The 15,214-nt window shown below is 40.6% G+C and overlaps 1 protein-coding gene across 5 annotated transcripts in view; it reads right to left on the reverse strand.

Moving 5' to 3' along the window:
- Positions 1-1,139: 1,139 nt before the first annotated feature.
- Positions 1,140-15,214, reverse strand: part of POU6F2 (POU class 6 homeobox 2) — a 469,840-nt gene continuing 455,765 nt past the window's right edge. For all 5 annotated transcript variants that reach the window (XM_032244455.1, XM_032244453.1, XM_032244451.1 and 2 more), the window contains 2 exons: positions 8,992-9,160; positions 1,140-5,564 (listed from right to left, as the gene is read on the reverse strand). In XM_032244455.1, the coding sequence (XP_032100346.1) occupies positions 5,060-5,564; positions 8,992-9,160 (674 nt within the window). In that variant the 3' untranslated portion in view covers positions 1,140-5,059. The remainder of the gene's footprint in view (positions 5,565-8,991; positions 9,161-15,214) is intronic.

Below are 15,214 nucleotides of genomic sequence, written 5' to 3' on the forward strand. Positions count from 1 at the left end.
ATTTACTGGTGTTATTAGCAAGATGCTCCTATCTTTTGAATTAGTGAATTATATAACAACATTCACTCACTCCTGTTATCCATACTAAACTTCAGGCAGAAACATATGCCAAATGTCCACATTTTCCAGAATATGCCATTACAGACATTACTTAAGAGTAGCAGAAGGCCAGACATGGTAACACATGTCTGTAATCAATCCCATCGCTTTGGGAGGCCAAGATGGGCGGATCAACTGAGGTCAGGTGTTCAAGACCAACCTGGCCAATATGGTGAAACCCTGTCTCTACTAAAATATAAAAATTAGCTGGGTATGATGGCAGGCGCCTGTAATCCCAGCTACTCGGGAGGCTGACATGGGATAATTGCTTGAACCCAGGAGGCAGTGGTTGCAGTGAGCCGAGATCGCACCACTGCAGTCCAGCCTGGACGACAGAGCAAGACTGTCTCAAAAAACAAAACAAAACAAAACAAACAAACAAAACAAAACAAAACAAAAGAGTAGCAGACCACTCTTCACCAACAAAACTCTTTATGATACCTGGCACACAGCTGAGTGTTAGTCATACACTGGCTCTGGGTTTTTGTCTGCCCATTACCAAGGATCTTTTTTTTTTGTCTTCTGGTTCTTATGTGGACTCCTCTTTCAATCCTCGTGGTCCCAGAGGGTTGTCAGAGTGAGGCCACATCCTCCCCCCACAGACAGGAATGAGCCTATATCGTGAATTTATGTGCACCACTCCCCAGCACAGCGCTTAGTTTAGAAATGGGCGTGTGACTCAAAGCTCTAGAGTTGATGGTTAGAGAATCCATCTGAGAAAGAAGCCAAATAGGACAGGATGATGATGTTTTTGAAAGCACTGAATCCAGCTGTGCTTCAGGTCCACAATGGGTCTTCTCATTAAGTCAAACAACACAATATCTTTTTCTGTAGGCAAATTTGAGTTGCATTTCTATAACTAGCAACCAAAACAGTCTTAATGAATACAGAATTGCATTTGAAAAGTTTAAATAATGATATTAACCAGTCTGTCTTGAACCCCTTCCTTTCCTTAACGTTTGGGGTTGTAACATACACTTTAAAAAATGCTGACAACTTAAATGACATATCTGAGTGTGAGACACACTTAGTCTGGAAGCTCATGTCAAACAATTCTTTATTTTTTATGGTACAAATTAAAAGTGACAGATCTGAAGCTGTTAAGAAATACACAAAGTGCAGCTTTACTGACCATACAGATATTGCTCTAGATTAAGTACAGTTTTTTTTTTTTTTAAAACATTAAGCAACCTGTGCAGATAAAATCAGCTTTGGTTTCAATGTCAGAGCAAGTAAGGAGCTTTTAAATATTCAGTTTGGCTTCTTGGTCACAAGTCTATCATGTCAACTTCTCATCATGATGATTTTTCCAAAACAACCCAGTCCTGTTTCCTGCCCTCCCTCCTGCTGCCTGCTCCAGGCACGGAGAAGCAGATCTCTTTGTGGTGCCTCATAAGTGACCCCGGTGACCAGTCTAGATCATAGCACATAGGACAAAAAAATAAAATTACTTTCTTAACAACAAATAAACAAATGTGCCTCACATAATTTCAAGTTGAAGACAAGCAAATCACGTGACAAAAGGCTCATTACAAAATGTTATCCAAACAGATTTTACAGTCAAACATTGAAATGAAAATCAATTTCCTTTATCTCCATTTTTTTAAGCTTGGTCATTAACTGGTACAAGTAGAGTGCTGAGGTAAAACACTGATGAACAGTTTGTATTTCTTTTTTTTTTTTTTTTTAAATAGGAACAGTTTAGTATTGCGAGATTGTCAGCAACATTTAGCCATATCTATACAATGTGCATATACCTACAAATATTGAGCTTTGGTCCAGCGTAGAGAAACGAGCAAAGGCATTTTATGATTTCTTTTTGGTTATAGCTTGAGTTCTTTGATATGCCTCTACTTGTTTTGTTTTGTTTTGTTTTTCCTAGCTCCTTTTGCTTTTTTGTTCTCTCTTTTGTGTTGTGTGTACATGTGTGTGTGCATCTGTGTGATGACAACATAAAGAAGCCAAAACGTTGCAAATGCAATTAAAACTTCCAACTGTTCAAAATATTTTCTTGGTTGAAAAAGAAAGAAAACCTATAAACAAGTGTAAAATATAACATCCATTGTCATTTTTTCATGAAGTAATGAAGAAATGCAGATGACAATAAAAATTACTTGAAAAAAATACTGAAGCTTGAAATACAATCACATATGCCCAAAGTGGCTTTTATTTTTTGTTGGTAGCAATCTTAACCTTCAGTTCGTGAAAACATAAAAGACACTTAAATGCTATTGGCATATGAAGTTGTTTACAAGTAGAAATGAGAAATGTCATCATAAAATTAAGCATTAGGTGTGGTCCCAAAGACGTATGAGTTACACAGTATAATTTATATTCCTAAGAATCTGTTCAGGCACCTTTTTATGCCTTGTAGCAAAAAATTTATCTGTAAAAAATTAATATAAGAAGCATTACAACACCTTATAAATAATTTATAAAACAATACAAAATTATAAAACTATAAAAAAATCACTGCACATGAATGGTGTTATGACTGTGGGATGAATATATTTCTTTTTTGTTCCACTCTGGAAGATTGCTTTTATTTTATATTTTCCCTGTCCTAGTTAGACCCTCCCAATTATAGATCTCAGAACTGAGCAGGCCTTATGTAACCACTGCTGGAATATATTTAAATATTTAGTATCCGTCATATGTTATCTTGTTAACTTCTCTTCGCAGGGAACTTTTCTTGATGGAATTTGGAGCAGGTCCTAGGAGAATCCAAAATCTGTTATAATCAATAAAGTTTTGGGTTTCTGGGTTGTCCGTATTTGTGCAGTTTTTGAGGTGGCGAAAGGGGCTCTGTGATGTTGGCGTTGAAGATCAAGTTAGCTGTGGTCCAGTTAGCATTGACTGGTGAAATGGAAACACCTTTACGAGCGACTAGTTCCGCTTCCAGGATTCCTTTTAGAGTTTCCTTGCTGGTAGTCTCTTGATTGCTGCATGAATCACTGGAGGGGACAATTATACTGTAGCATTTATACAACCAGCAAAGGAGCCAACAGAAGAAACTCAAACCCCCTGGGGAGAGGGAGTGTAAGGGGAAGGAGATGGCATTTTTAATCAGTTGGGCAACTTGAGATTGGGTTTCTTTTTTTTTTTCCTTTCACAACTTACTTCTAGATAATACATTAGCATGATTATAAATTATGCATAAATATTTACATTTCAACAGCAAGCAAATTGACGGCTCTCTTTCGCCTGCTCCTTTAATGGAACACCGTCTGCCTATACCTGGGTGAAAACACCAGTGGCAGGTGCCAAGTGCTCACCCGTACAGCTGTCCTCACATCCCAACACATCCTCCTTGCTTATTAGGTTATCGTGGCCCGTAGATCTTTTAAGTTAATTTTTTTTTAAAGGAAAGAATCTTCTAGTTCTCATAGTAAAAGGCTATTCTGATGTGTTAGATAAGCCCTTCTATATTTTTTTCTTTTGGTGGAAGTTTCTTCAAACTTTTTTTCCCCTGAAGAACCCAGTCCCCAATTCCAGTTGTTTAAATTTGCCTGCCACCTTTCTGCTCCATTTATATATCCCAAAAAATGGTTATTCCCCCCTGAAAAAAGTCTGCCATCGCTATTGGAATGAAAGAAGTAGCAGAAAAGATGAGATTAACAGGATACACGATGGCCTTTGACGATCCAATTGCTATCACTTTCTTTTTAGCCTGTTTCTTTGTGTGTGTGTTTATGGGTGTGTGCATGCCATGTGTGTATTTGACTGAAATCTTGAGACATTTCTTTGGCTATCAGACTTCTGAGAGAAATTGCTTTGCACAGAAGCATAACATAGATGTAAGTATTGAACCAAATGTGCAGCTTATGTTTATATTACAAAATTAGTTTTGGTCAGCTCTCCATGTACGTGGCCAACAGACTGAGAAAAATCCCAAGCTCTGGTGTGGACAGTGAGCACAATTACAGCTTATGCCAGTGTTGACAGTTCATCGAGCAAAGCCCTAGTTATTTTGGAGTCTTTCCTGCATTTCACTAGGGTCTGAGTGGAAAAGACACAGTTCCTCCCCACTTCTGTGGCCTTCCAGCAGACCCCGGGAGCCACTCGCGAGGGAGATGGAGAAATGGAGGAAAAGAAACGCGGCTCCATTTTCTTTTCTCAAACCCACAAGTCATAGTGGGAAAAAAGCAACAAATGCTTTGGCACACGATCCAGGATGCCCTCCCGTCAAAAAGAAAGAAAAAGAAAAAAGACCACCCTCCCCACCACCCCCAAAAGAAACCCAATAGTGAACCTCACAGAATGGCTTTAACAATGATACCCACCCCATGGGTGGAGACAATAGATGGGAAAGATGAGTGAAATCAGGCTTCCTATTGTTCTGTTAGTACAAATGTAAAAATTCGTAACACAACTTTACGCACGGAGAAGCGTAGATGAACGATCGCGTTGCAATGCCAGTTTCTGACTTTGGTTAATAGGTTTCATAGTGTATCAGCACTTAGTACCTGAAGGGGTGCAGTCCTTCCTCCAGGTGGCAGGCTTGTATTCGCTTTGAACAGATCAAAGTTTTTTGTTTCTTCATTGTTGTTGGTTTTTGGTTTAGTTTTTTTTTTTTCTTTTTCCTTAAAATGTGTTCACATTTCATAATATACAGAAAACAGTACGTGGTTATTTGGTTTGCTTTAAGTCCATTAAAAAACTGGCTTTGGGGGAGACAGGTGGGGGAAGGGAACTATTCTACCACACACACCTTTGGTGTGGTGTATTACTTGTTTAAAAATTTTCAAAAAAATTTCTTTTTTCCTTTTTGGAAAACCAACGGACATATAGAAAGCATTCTGTCCACTTGGTAGTTTTGTTAGTCTTTTACTTAGAAGGGTGATGATGACTGGGGCTATTTTTACATTTTTTTTTTAAATTAAAAAATTTTTTTTGTGGAGTCCCAACGGTGGAGTTAAGTTTCTGTGAATTTTGCTTCTGATTATGGGTGGGCATTTCTTTAGGAGTTTTCTTCCAGAGAGTCTGTTAAGGGCTCCAAAGGGACTGCCGTGGTCGGCTCGTGCTGTTTTAAGCGTTTAATTGTGTTCTTCAGGGCTTGCCTTTTATTGCAGAACCAAACTCTAACTACTTCCCGGTCATAGTTCAGCTTCTCAGCAATTTCGGTCATTTCCTGCCCAGAGGGGTGTGTGTTCTTCTCAAAGTGGGCATTGAGGATCTCAAGGGCCTGGGGTGTGAAGGAGGTGCGCCGCTTGCGCTTTTTGGATGGTTCACTCCCGATAAACTCGGTCAGGTTCTGCATACCTGCTCGATGGCGGGCCTCAGCCTCAGCCATCCACCGCTCAAGCACCGGCTTGATCTTCTGGGCACTTTTAGGGGTGATGTCCAGCTTTTCAAACCTGGCAGGATACAAAAGGCCAGGGTTCAGTTTGGCTGTCAGACTGCTAGCTATAGTGTTCTCTTGGGCTTCCTGTGGTAGGAAAAAGTGGCTTCTCAGGATGGTGTGTCTGGGGGGAAAATTGAGAAAGAACAGTCTTACACTGAGTCCTCTGCCAGGGTGGGCCTCCTGCCTGCCTGCCTGACTGCCTGGCAGGGCAAATTCACTGCAGGTTAATAGCCAGCTGCAAGGTAGCCAGCCCTGCCCAAGCCAGCGCCCACCTTCCCAGCATGCTCCATGCCAGACCATGCAAACCACACATGCACACAGACAGGGGTGAGGAGACAGCAGGATGCATGAGCTATTATAACAGGCACGCAAACAACTCACAGGCCTTTTCCTTATAAACTCTGAGATCTAAGCTTTTATTTTAATAGCACCAGGTCCATTTCCCCAGTCCGCAGAATCCTGAAGGCAAAAATTAACACTAGGAAGTGCCATCAAAGATGACAGTTGTCACATTCTTTCATTTAAAATGATTCTTTACATTTTACATTTGGTTTTCTTTAAATTTGCCCCATTGACTTGGTTATAAAAATGTTATTGCTATTATCATAGTCACTGATGGCCACTGGGACTTTTTTTATGGCTCTCTTTTTATCTCTCTTTTGTGTCTCATTTTGACTTCGCTCTCTTTTTCTCTCTCTGGGAATAAACAATTTTCACCATATGTAAGTTAACAACATGCTCTCTTTCCAGGTAAAACATAACCCATTGCTACTTTCCTGTTCTGGCTCAAACAGCTGGACACATTGTAATTACTGTAAAACACCCCATCCCTGGGTGTGCTAAGGCCGCCTCCCGCCCTCCAAACACCATCCGGGGTAATGGTGTACTTTTGCACCAGGGCACCAAGCTGTGTTTAATGTGTGATATCTGCAAACTGTACTTGAATGATATCATTTTCTGTAAATGAGGTCTTCTAGACATCAATTGCTATCAGCAATTCTTTGCTACATTGACTTTAAAAAATATGAAGCATCTTGGACAAAATTATATAGAGTGTTTTAAGAGGTCATCCTGGTACCAAACTCACACTTGCTCTCAATGAAGTACAAAAAAGTAGAAATTCCTTTTATTCATTTGTTTATTCTAAATCCAAATTTACAGACCTCCAGTATGACAACTTTGGATACATAGAATTCTCCTCTCCCTTTTACAGTGTCCCATGCTGTTGAAAAACTTCTGACTATAGAGTGCGTCTTATTACAATGGTCTGTTCTCATAGAGCTAAACTGAGCCCGTGTTACTCAGAATATGTTTTGTAAAGATGCTTGCAAAAGGACAGAAGAGGAGAGGCTTTCTTTATGTGCCACAATCTTATTTTTGGCAGCACATTTTAGATCTCTTATAATGTGATAAGCAGCACAAACAGAATCAAATTTTAATGTAATTTACATAGTATTCCCTTCTATGTAGAATGCAAGGGTTATTTGTTTATTTTTGAAAAACTCAACTTCCAGTACTGGTCAAGGAGGGAAGGAGTACATTTGCTTTCCATACAGAGGGAACTGATCATTTAATGTTATTTAATGAACTTGTCCTTTATGGCAAGCTCCTAAGCTCTCATTGTTGTGCTAATTTGCCACATACCACATTTTGCCATCGTTTGCCATAAAATCCCCAAAGCTTAAATATTTGATAGCACGACAGCAGGCTTTACAGTGCAAGGCACCAGGAGACAGAAGTTGTGATGGGGCTGATCAGTGTATTGGCAATGCTTTTTTCCAATATACTTTTTAAATAAGGAGGGATTTAAAGCAGCTCTTAGGAGTCACTGCAGCTAATGAGGGACAAGGATGCCTGAGTGTGCAGGCTCCAAAGCAGGTTCCTCACCACCGTTTGAATTCACTTAAATTGTTCCAATGTAAGATCTTGGTCTTTCTTTCTTTTCTTGATAGCTCCTAAAATGATCAATGAAATATAGGAAGCTAGAGAAAGGCCCAAAAGTCAAGGCATCAGACATGTTCTATTATAGTAGGAATTCCCAAAGTCTCCACATTTCAGCCACAGCTTTTTTACCTCTCTCTGGGGTAGACTTTAGAAATTAACATATTTGACTGGGAATGCCCTAAAAATGCTAGGTGTATGAGGTAAACATTAAACATTAGCTAGTGCTTATATCAATAAAAGGAAATCACATTTTAGGACTAATAATAAGTTAAACAGGAATATAGCACCAAAAGAAAATTGGCAACAACTTAAAAGCCTGTGGCTGCCTTTATCCCAAGGCTGTCAAGATGAAACAAAATTAATGCTTCCCAACAGGGAGCAATGATATTCATATCATGGATGCTGCTTGTTAGTGTTGCCGCTTCTGTACATGTTGTTTGGAATAACATATACAAGCCTTGAAACAAATTTCCCAGCAGTAGTATCCTTGTATAGACTGAATAAAGGTTATTTTCTACAGGGAGGTATCTTATAAGAAAAAACAGTAGGGGAGGCCATAGAAGTGAGAGGATCCTATGGTGCTTTTTGTATTTAACAACAATCAATGGGTTTTATGGAAAATCATTGAGCAAAATGTGAGCTGCAAGCTACTACCCCATACTGATGTTATTTATAACCTTAGTCTTAAACTGCAGGAAAAGTACACTTCCGTCCTTTGGGGAATACATTAAAAGTATAAAGAGCAGATAAAAAGATAGCATTTCATGGATCACCAAGAACAAAATCCACTTAAATGAGTTTAGAGTTGGTTTCTTGGCTTTTCCTGATGGAGGAGGACTCATAAGGTATTGCCCAAGAGGAAAAAGCTCTTACCGAAGTGCCTTTGTTACCTCATGCATAAACATGGGATTAGTGCAACACACACATGCATGCACGGGGCCTGCTTCTGACCACTTAACCCGGATCAACTTGAACACAACCAAGGCCGGATTCTGTCATTTATTTATTTAATTTGGGGGAGATGGGCAAGGTTAGGCCAGATTCTCACCACTCTTTTTTGAGCCATTTAAAGCATCCACTTATTTTATTTTATTTTTTATAAATGTGCTTTTAAAGCTGTGTCTGAGAAGGCGTTAAAACCTTCAAGGTCACAAGATAGTTATTTTTTTTGTTTTTTAATGTGTGTTTTCTTGGAAAATCCTGATAGCCATCTCTGGTCAGAAATAGTGAAGGCGTTAACACAAATTAGGAATGGCAACCATTTGCTCAGGGTACCTATGTGCAGACAAAGTTGGTGGCTCTCAGCTGCACAGGAGTGTGGGCCCAGGAGAAAGGCCCCTGACCCTGGGGCTGGTGTATTTCCAATGAGACTGCCTTGGAAGTTCTTTGTGAGTTGACAGGAGTTATCAAGCCAGGACCCCCAAATCTGCTTCAGCAGCGTTGTTTGCATCAAGATCACCAATCCCAACATATAGCTGCCCACAAACTTTGTTCCCACTCTCTGCCCCTCCAGCTTTGCCCACCCGATGAAGAAAAGCTGAGCCGCAAGGACAAACGAGGCCCAGGCCGGCTGGGTGAGATGACAGCATGCAGGCGCGGGTTACCTGCAGATGGCCGACTGGCTGTACGCGGGGCCCTCTGTAGCACTGAGAGCCTGTCCCACCTGAGTCTGGGTCAGGCCAAGGGACAGGCGCCGGATTTTAAAAGCTTTGGCAAATTCTCGGATCTCCTCCAGATTAACCCCATCCACCTCACCCGCTGCCGTTTGAGGATCTGTGGAGATGTTTTTAAAAATAGGATCAATACGTCAACACACAGCCGAGCAATATCTGTTTATTACGGTTTACAAGAAAGTGACTCTCTTTTAACAGCAGAGGAGTGGGGAAACCAGCCTCAGAAAATGTTCTCTTTGTCTCCCACGTGAGACACCCAAGACTCCATCCTCAACTCATTACACCTCCACAAATCATCCTTCGAGATATTTCTGTCCCAGATAAAACCACAGCTTGCTCACACTGCCGCTTCCCCAGTGCCACAGCATGCTCCTTAGGGCTTAACAAGTAACAGCCAGCACTGGGAGGCACTTGCTATGGGGGTACGATTCCATTTTGTCCATAAATATGTTCAAATACTGTGCAAAATATACAAAGGGAAAGGTTTCCATTTAAAATGTTTTAATTAGTATCTTTAATGCTCAAAATTGCTCTTGAAGAAAATAGTATTTTGTATTTTTCCTTCACCTGATCACCAATGCAGCCAGGCTAACAGCCAGGCTAACAGATGATAATGTTGCCTAATTTCTCACGTTCACATTAGTTCTTCAGAAGAACATGCTTATGAAACTGTGAGAACGATATTGTCTTTTTCCCCCCATAGCAGTTTACTGACAGATGCCTTTGTCCCCTGAAAGGGCACATAATAAAAAATGCCTACCACAGGAAAATTCCTTTGGTGCCGGATAACGTGGTCAATTTAGGACTTATCAAGGGAAATGACACAACAGCTGGAGAATGAAACTTTTCCCCCCCTGGCTACTGATCCCTGGATAAATGAAAGCCTACACCAAGCTGGAGACAGCATGGGTTGGGGATGGTGGAAGATTTCAAAGTGCTGCTCAATCCTGCCTGTAGTGAAGCCATTCTCCCTGTGAGCTGACTCTATTGTTCTTCACCTCATTCCTCGGACTTAGGTGAAAAGTTTTTCTCTTCCTTTTTCTGCTCAATAACCCATCAATTTCAGCAAATTCGAGTACTTGTCCAAGGACTGTGACAGACTATATTACTCTCTTGGGCTGAGAACTATAGAAACTCTAGTTGTTGTGGAAAAAAAGAAAAGAAAAGAAAAATCCCACAAAGCCAGAACATTTGCATGCCAAATGCCCATTTTCAAGGACTTTTAAATAAGGATGTTAATATCTGTGGGGAGCTTGGAGCTTCATGTGCAGATTTTCTCATTACTGGGGAGAAATCTCTTCCAGCTGAAGGATAATGGACTCTGTCAACAGAATCAACAAAACAGGTATAGATTGTCCTTTATCTTCACATTAAAACAACAACAAAAAGTCCTGTAGAATGTCATTACTCATAATTTTGTTGTAGAAAGATTGAAAAGTGGTATAACTACTGCAATCAGTCTATAAATATTTTTGACAAGTAACTTCTGGGAGTCTGGAGTGGAGGGAGGGGCAATATCAGAAACAGTTCCAGCCTCTACGGAGTCTATAGGGGGTTGGGATCTAATACTAATGCATAAGAAACAGAAAAATATCAGACAGAGCATAATCAAGAGCTAATGGTATGATATTCACACCGGATGTGCAGAGAAGGGAGAGAGGAGAGGAGGGAGGATTCATCTAGGTCTTCCCCAATGGGCAGTTTTTGGAGAATGGAGGAGCCATTTAGTCTGGTCAGTGGTGACAGTGTGCACACAGGCATAAATGCAAGGAGTAGCAGTGCACCGTGGGGATCTGTAAGGTTGGTAGGGTGAAGCAGGAGTTCATGCTAGGAGTGGTGAATATTTCAGTGTAGCACATTGGGAATCTATGAGCATGGGCGGGCGGGGGTGGACAGTGACTATAAAACCGGTTTGACTGTTAAGATGAATGGAAATCCTGTTTTTTTCTCCCAAAACTACTCCCAGAGGCAACAACCCTTGGCTAATGAGATTTGTTTGAGTTGTCCCTGGTGGACGCTGCGCTCTGGATCTCAAACCGCACCAGCACAGCAGCCTGGAGCCGCTTCCGGGCAAGCTAAGGATTATGGGAGCTCACTTCCGGCAGTCGCGGCTTGAGCCCTTTTCTCCTTTCCCCCTGAAAAAAAATCATCTTTTGCCTAGGGCAAAAGTTGCAAATGAGCAGCGTGCAAATAAAACCCAGATTTCTTAGTGTTTACACTAATAAAAAAAAATTACTTGCTAACATGTAAACATTTATTTCTAAAGGAAAATCTCTGTTTTCCAAATTCTTTTGAAATGTTAGAAGATCTGGCTGCCCCAGGTGTACATTTGCACTTGGTAACGTCCAGTCGTCTGGAACTGATTCTGGCTGCTCCTCCAGCTCCTCGTTATCTTCACAACACCCAGCCTCCAACATGCTCCCTGCTCGGCCCATTTTGTGACCTTGCATTTAAAGCGTGCGTTCCCAATGAGACTGATACTGGTTCTCCGGGGGAGGCAGGAAAAGTCTTAGTACAATGGTTGTGGTCCCCCAAAGGGCCACAGTACATCGACAGAGCAGATGTGCAATATATCTGTGGTATTAAAATGTCATGGAGTGACGGGGTGGAGAGGAAGGAGGGCAATTAAGATTAAAAAAAAAAAACAAAACCCTAAAAATGCTCTTTGCAGGGGGAGTGGGGTGATAATAAAATAATAGCTGAGAAATTTTGGTTTAGAGCAGAGAGTACAGAATGGTACAGCGAGAGAGGGGTCACCTCTCTGAGAGAGGGAAGAAGGATTTGGCAGCTATGCACGGGTGAGCATGGAGGTTCGAAACAGAAAAAAAGTGGAAAGCTGGAGACTTTCCATGTAACAATACCACTTTTAGGACTGTGATTTTCTTAATTTGGCAGCTGTAACAGTCACCGCTTTGGGCCCAGGGATGTGCATTTTTAACAAGTAACAGGCGATTCTGATGCAGGGATCTGCTGACCCCAACTATAGAAAGAAATCTTTCTTTGTGGCCCTGGCCCGATCAAGTCTGGGTGTGGCGCCCTCTGCGTGCCATTGTCTTTACTGACCCTTTACCATTATTCAGCAGGCTTCTCTACACAGAAAATTTGCTCCCTTACCTGTATAGGACTGATGGGCTAGATAGGTCTGTTGAGGAGGGGCTGCGGAACAGGCAGCACCCCCGGTCCTTTCCTTACCCCGCTCCCACTACATATGGCAAGTGGCCAAGTTCTGGGAATCAGTGGGCTGGGAAAGTAAAATGTTTGCCTTTATTAGCCCCATCTCTAGATCAGCTAGATTCAGTTGAATTAACCAGTATGTGACAGGCAGGTCTTTAATCTGGAAGGGTTTCCACGGTCTACTCCAGGCCCAGGGCCTGCATCACCACCAGACCAAGTGGTACAGGATTGGGCAGGTTTATGACTTGGGCTCACATTTTATGTAAATGTGTCCTCTCATCTTTCTTCCCTTCCCCTGCTGCCTCTTTTGTTTAGGTGTCCTTACTAGTTTCTTGAGACTATCAACTAAATCTGTATGTGTGATCGTGCAGGCTGCTTTTTGTCAGATCACTGTGGACTTGTAGCTTGTGTGCATTGAGTGGTGGTGTGTGGATGATCGAACTTTAACTAAAGCTCAAGGGGATGGGAGCCTGGGCTACTGAGCCCAGTGTCTTCATGAGGCCCCAAGAAAGATTTTCCACCACGAAGCTGAATTCCTTCTTCCTCCTCTGACAGTTTCCGCTTTGTATTTTCTCCTGGTTCTACTTAGATCTGCGATAAAATAGAAATTCTTGTGAAATTTAAGCAGGGTGATGGTCTGCTGGACAAAGTAGCATCTCTCTGCAAAATTTGTTGATTGCTGGAGGTGAACACTTTCTTTATATTAGTGTTCTTATCCATAAAATTCAGATGACAAAATGTTACTTTTATGGTTTTGCTCCATGGATTCTGAAACTACAAAAGTCTTCCCATTCAAAAAAGGGGTCCACTTCTAGAAAAACATTAGCTTTACCCTGATTACTACATGTGGGACTTGTCTTCACACTTTGGGAGAATTCAAATGGTGTCTGTAAGATATTTTGAATTAATCAAAAGACTAATGCTTTTTTTTTTTTTTTAATCCCGAAGTTTCTGTCTTAAACTCGAGGTTGTTTCACTATGAGAATAGTTTTTCTTCCTTAAGGAATGTATACTTTTCAGCTTGAAAAGGGGTAACAAGAGGTGATTGTGATAAATAGGGTCTTTTCTGGAATGCTGCTTCAGCTCTCAACCTAGCTCAGTGTTTGACAGTCTTTCCTGGGTTAGGTCAATCTGGCTTTCTGTCATCTATTCTCCTTGCTATGGGGAGGTTGGGTTTATTTTAAGGATGAATCTGAATGCCACCTTGATGGGAACTTCAGGGAAAAACCCTCAGATCTCCCACAAGGTGGATCCAGCACTTTTATCCAGCTCTAGGGAAACCCAATCTGGGGTTTCCATGGAAGGTGGTGGAAGTGGCATCTTTTATAGAAGTTGGCTCCAGATTACATGAGCCTGATATAATAAAGGCAGGGCCAGAAAGTAATAGCAATGATGGCCAGGGTCCACTCTGAGTTTGCCCCTTGATCAACTTATAGAGGGATTAACTGGGCTGGGGACTTAGCCTAAAATGGCATTGAAAATTGGCAGTGACTTATAATGATGACATTTCCCGAATCAAATCTGGGATGCATGGACTGAAAAGTAAAAAAGATTTTTATGGGTGCTAAATGCAAACTGTATGAAAACAAACCTGTTTTGTAGAATCTGGTTGCATGGTCACTGGGCCCATACTGAATTGAGTGCTCAGGATGCATTAGTCAGGACGGATTTTGGCTTTTTTATTTGTTTGTTTCTTTTTTTAAATTTAGCTCCCTCCCACTCTTAGCCCGGGCATCAGTGTAAGGAGCTGCTAAATGGGTTGAATAGTCACCATGCATCAACATCATCCTTTTATGATTCCTGATTTGTGGGATTGTTACGAGAGTAATATAAATCTTTAAAGAAGCTTCCAAAGGTGTGAATTAATTAACTCTCTTATGTAAATAGCTGTCTGCTTTTTAGTGCTATTCTCGCAGCAAATAATGGGCATATTTACCAAATATTTCTGAGAAATAGGAAACCATTTGGGAGTTTCCAACGCAATTTGGGAGAACAGAATTTTTGCAATATGTTGACCTCTTTGGGTTGTAGAAAATGGCATGAATTGTGAATCAGGGGTTTCACTGTGCTATATGCTATTGCCATCCATCTTTACATTCACTTTATAGTTTTGTTTTTTTTCTGGAACTAAGTCATTTGCTGTCTAAGGACCAAGCTTAGGGGTTCAGAAAATGTATACTGGAAAAAAATCCAGCAAGCAATCAAAACCCTAAATCTACCTATTTCTAAACAGTGCACTGTAAATCTTAAACCTAATTGGGACATTTGTCAAGTCACTTGTTCGACTTTTCTTCTAGACTTTCTAAAAATTGTGCTTATAAAAACTATATCCACCTCTGATGACTATGGAGACTGAGGAAGATTTAACACAAGGCAAGGTGTGTAGGTGCTACAAATAAGTACTGTGCAGATTTTCTAACAAGTATGCATGTTTGGTAATTCTGAACCCAGATGTGCTCTTCTTTGCATATGAAGATCTTGTTATCATTACTAAGGTATTAACTTGGCATTATTTTGCTTGGAGTGGGCAAAACTTTTGTATGATCCACCTATTCTAGTTCATCTGGCATATGGCAGGTTAGCCAACACTAGGATGACCTTCTTTGACAATGACATGGAGGACTCACTGGCAATGGTTTTGACCAAAGTTTTGGTGATATTGTGATATAATAAGATGTATATATATATATCTTATTATATCTGTGATATAACTGTGATATTATTGTGATATCACATATCACAATGTCTTATTATAGCTAATTATATAATGAACAATTACTAGATATGATAAGATATATCTTATTATAATATATATATCATATATATGCTATATATATCTTATATATCATATATATATCTTATAAGATATATATATATATCTTATTATATCTAGTAATTGTTAGGAAATTACCAGAGTTTTAGGAGCCCTGTGCCAGGAACCAAGGAAGAAGACCAAGGAGATATATATATATATATATAT

Source organism: Sapajus apella, unplaced genomic scaffold (assembly GCF_009761245.1).
Source record: "Sapajus apella isolate SASKATOON/1434 unplaced genomic scaffold, GSC_monkey_1.0 scaffold54, whole genome shotgun sequence".
Lineage (NCBI taxonomy): Eukaryota > Metazoa > Chordata > Mammalia > Primates > Cebidae > Sapajus > Sapajus apella.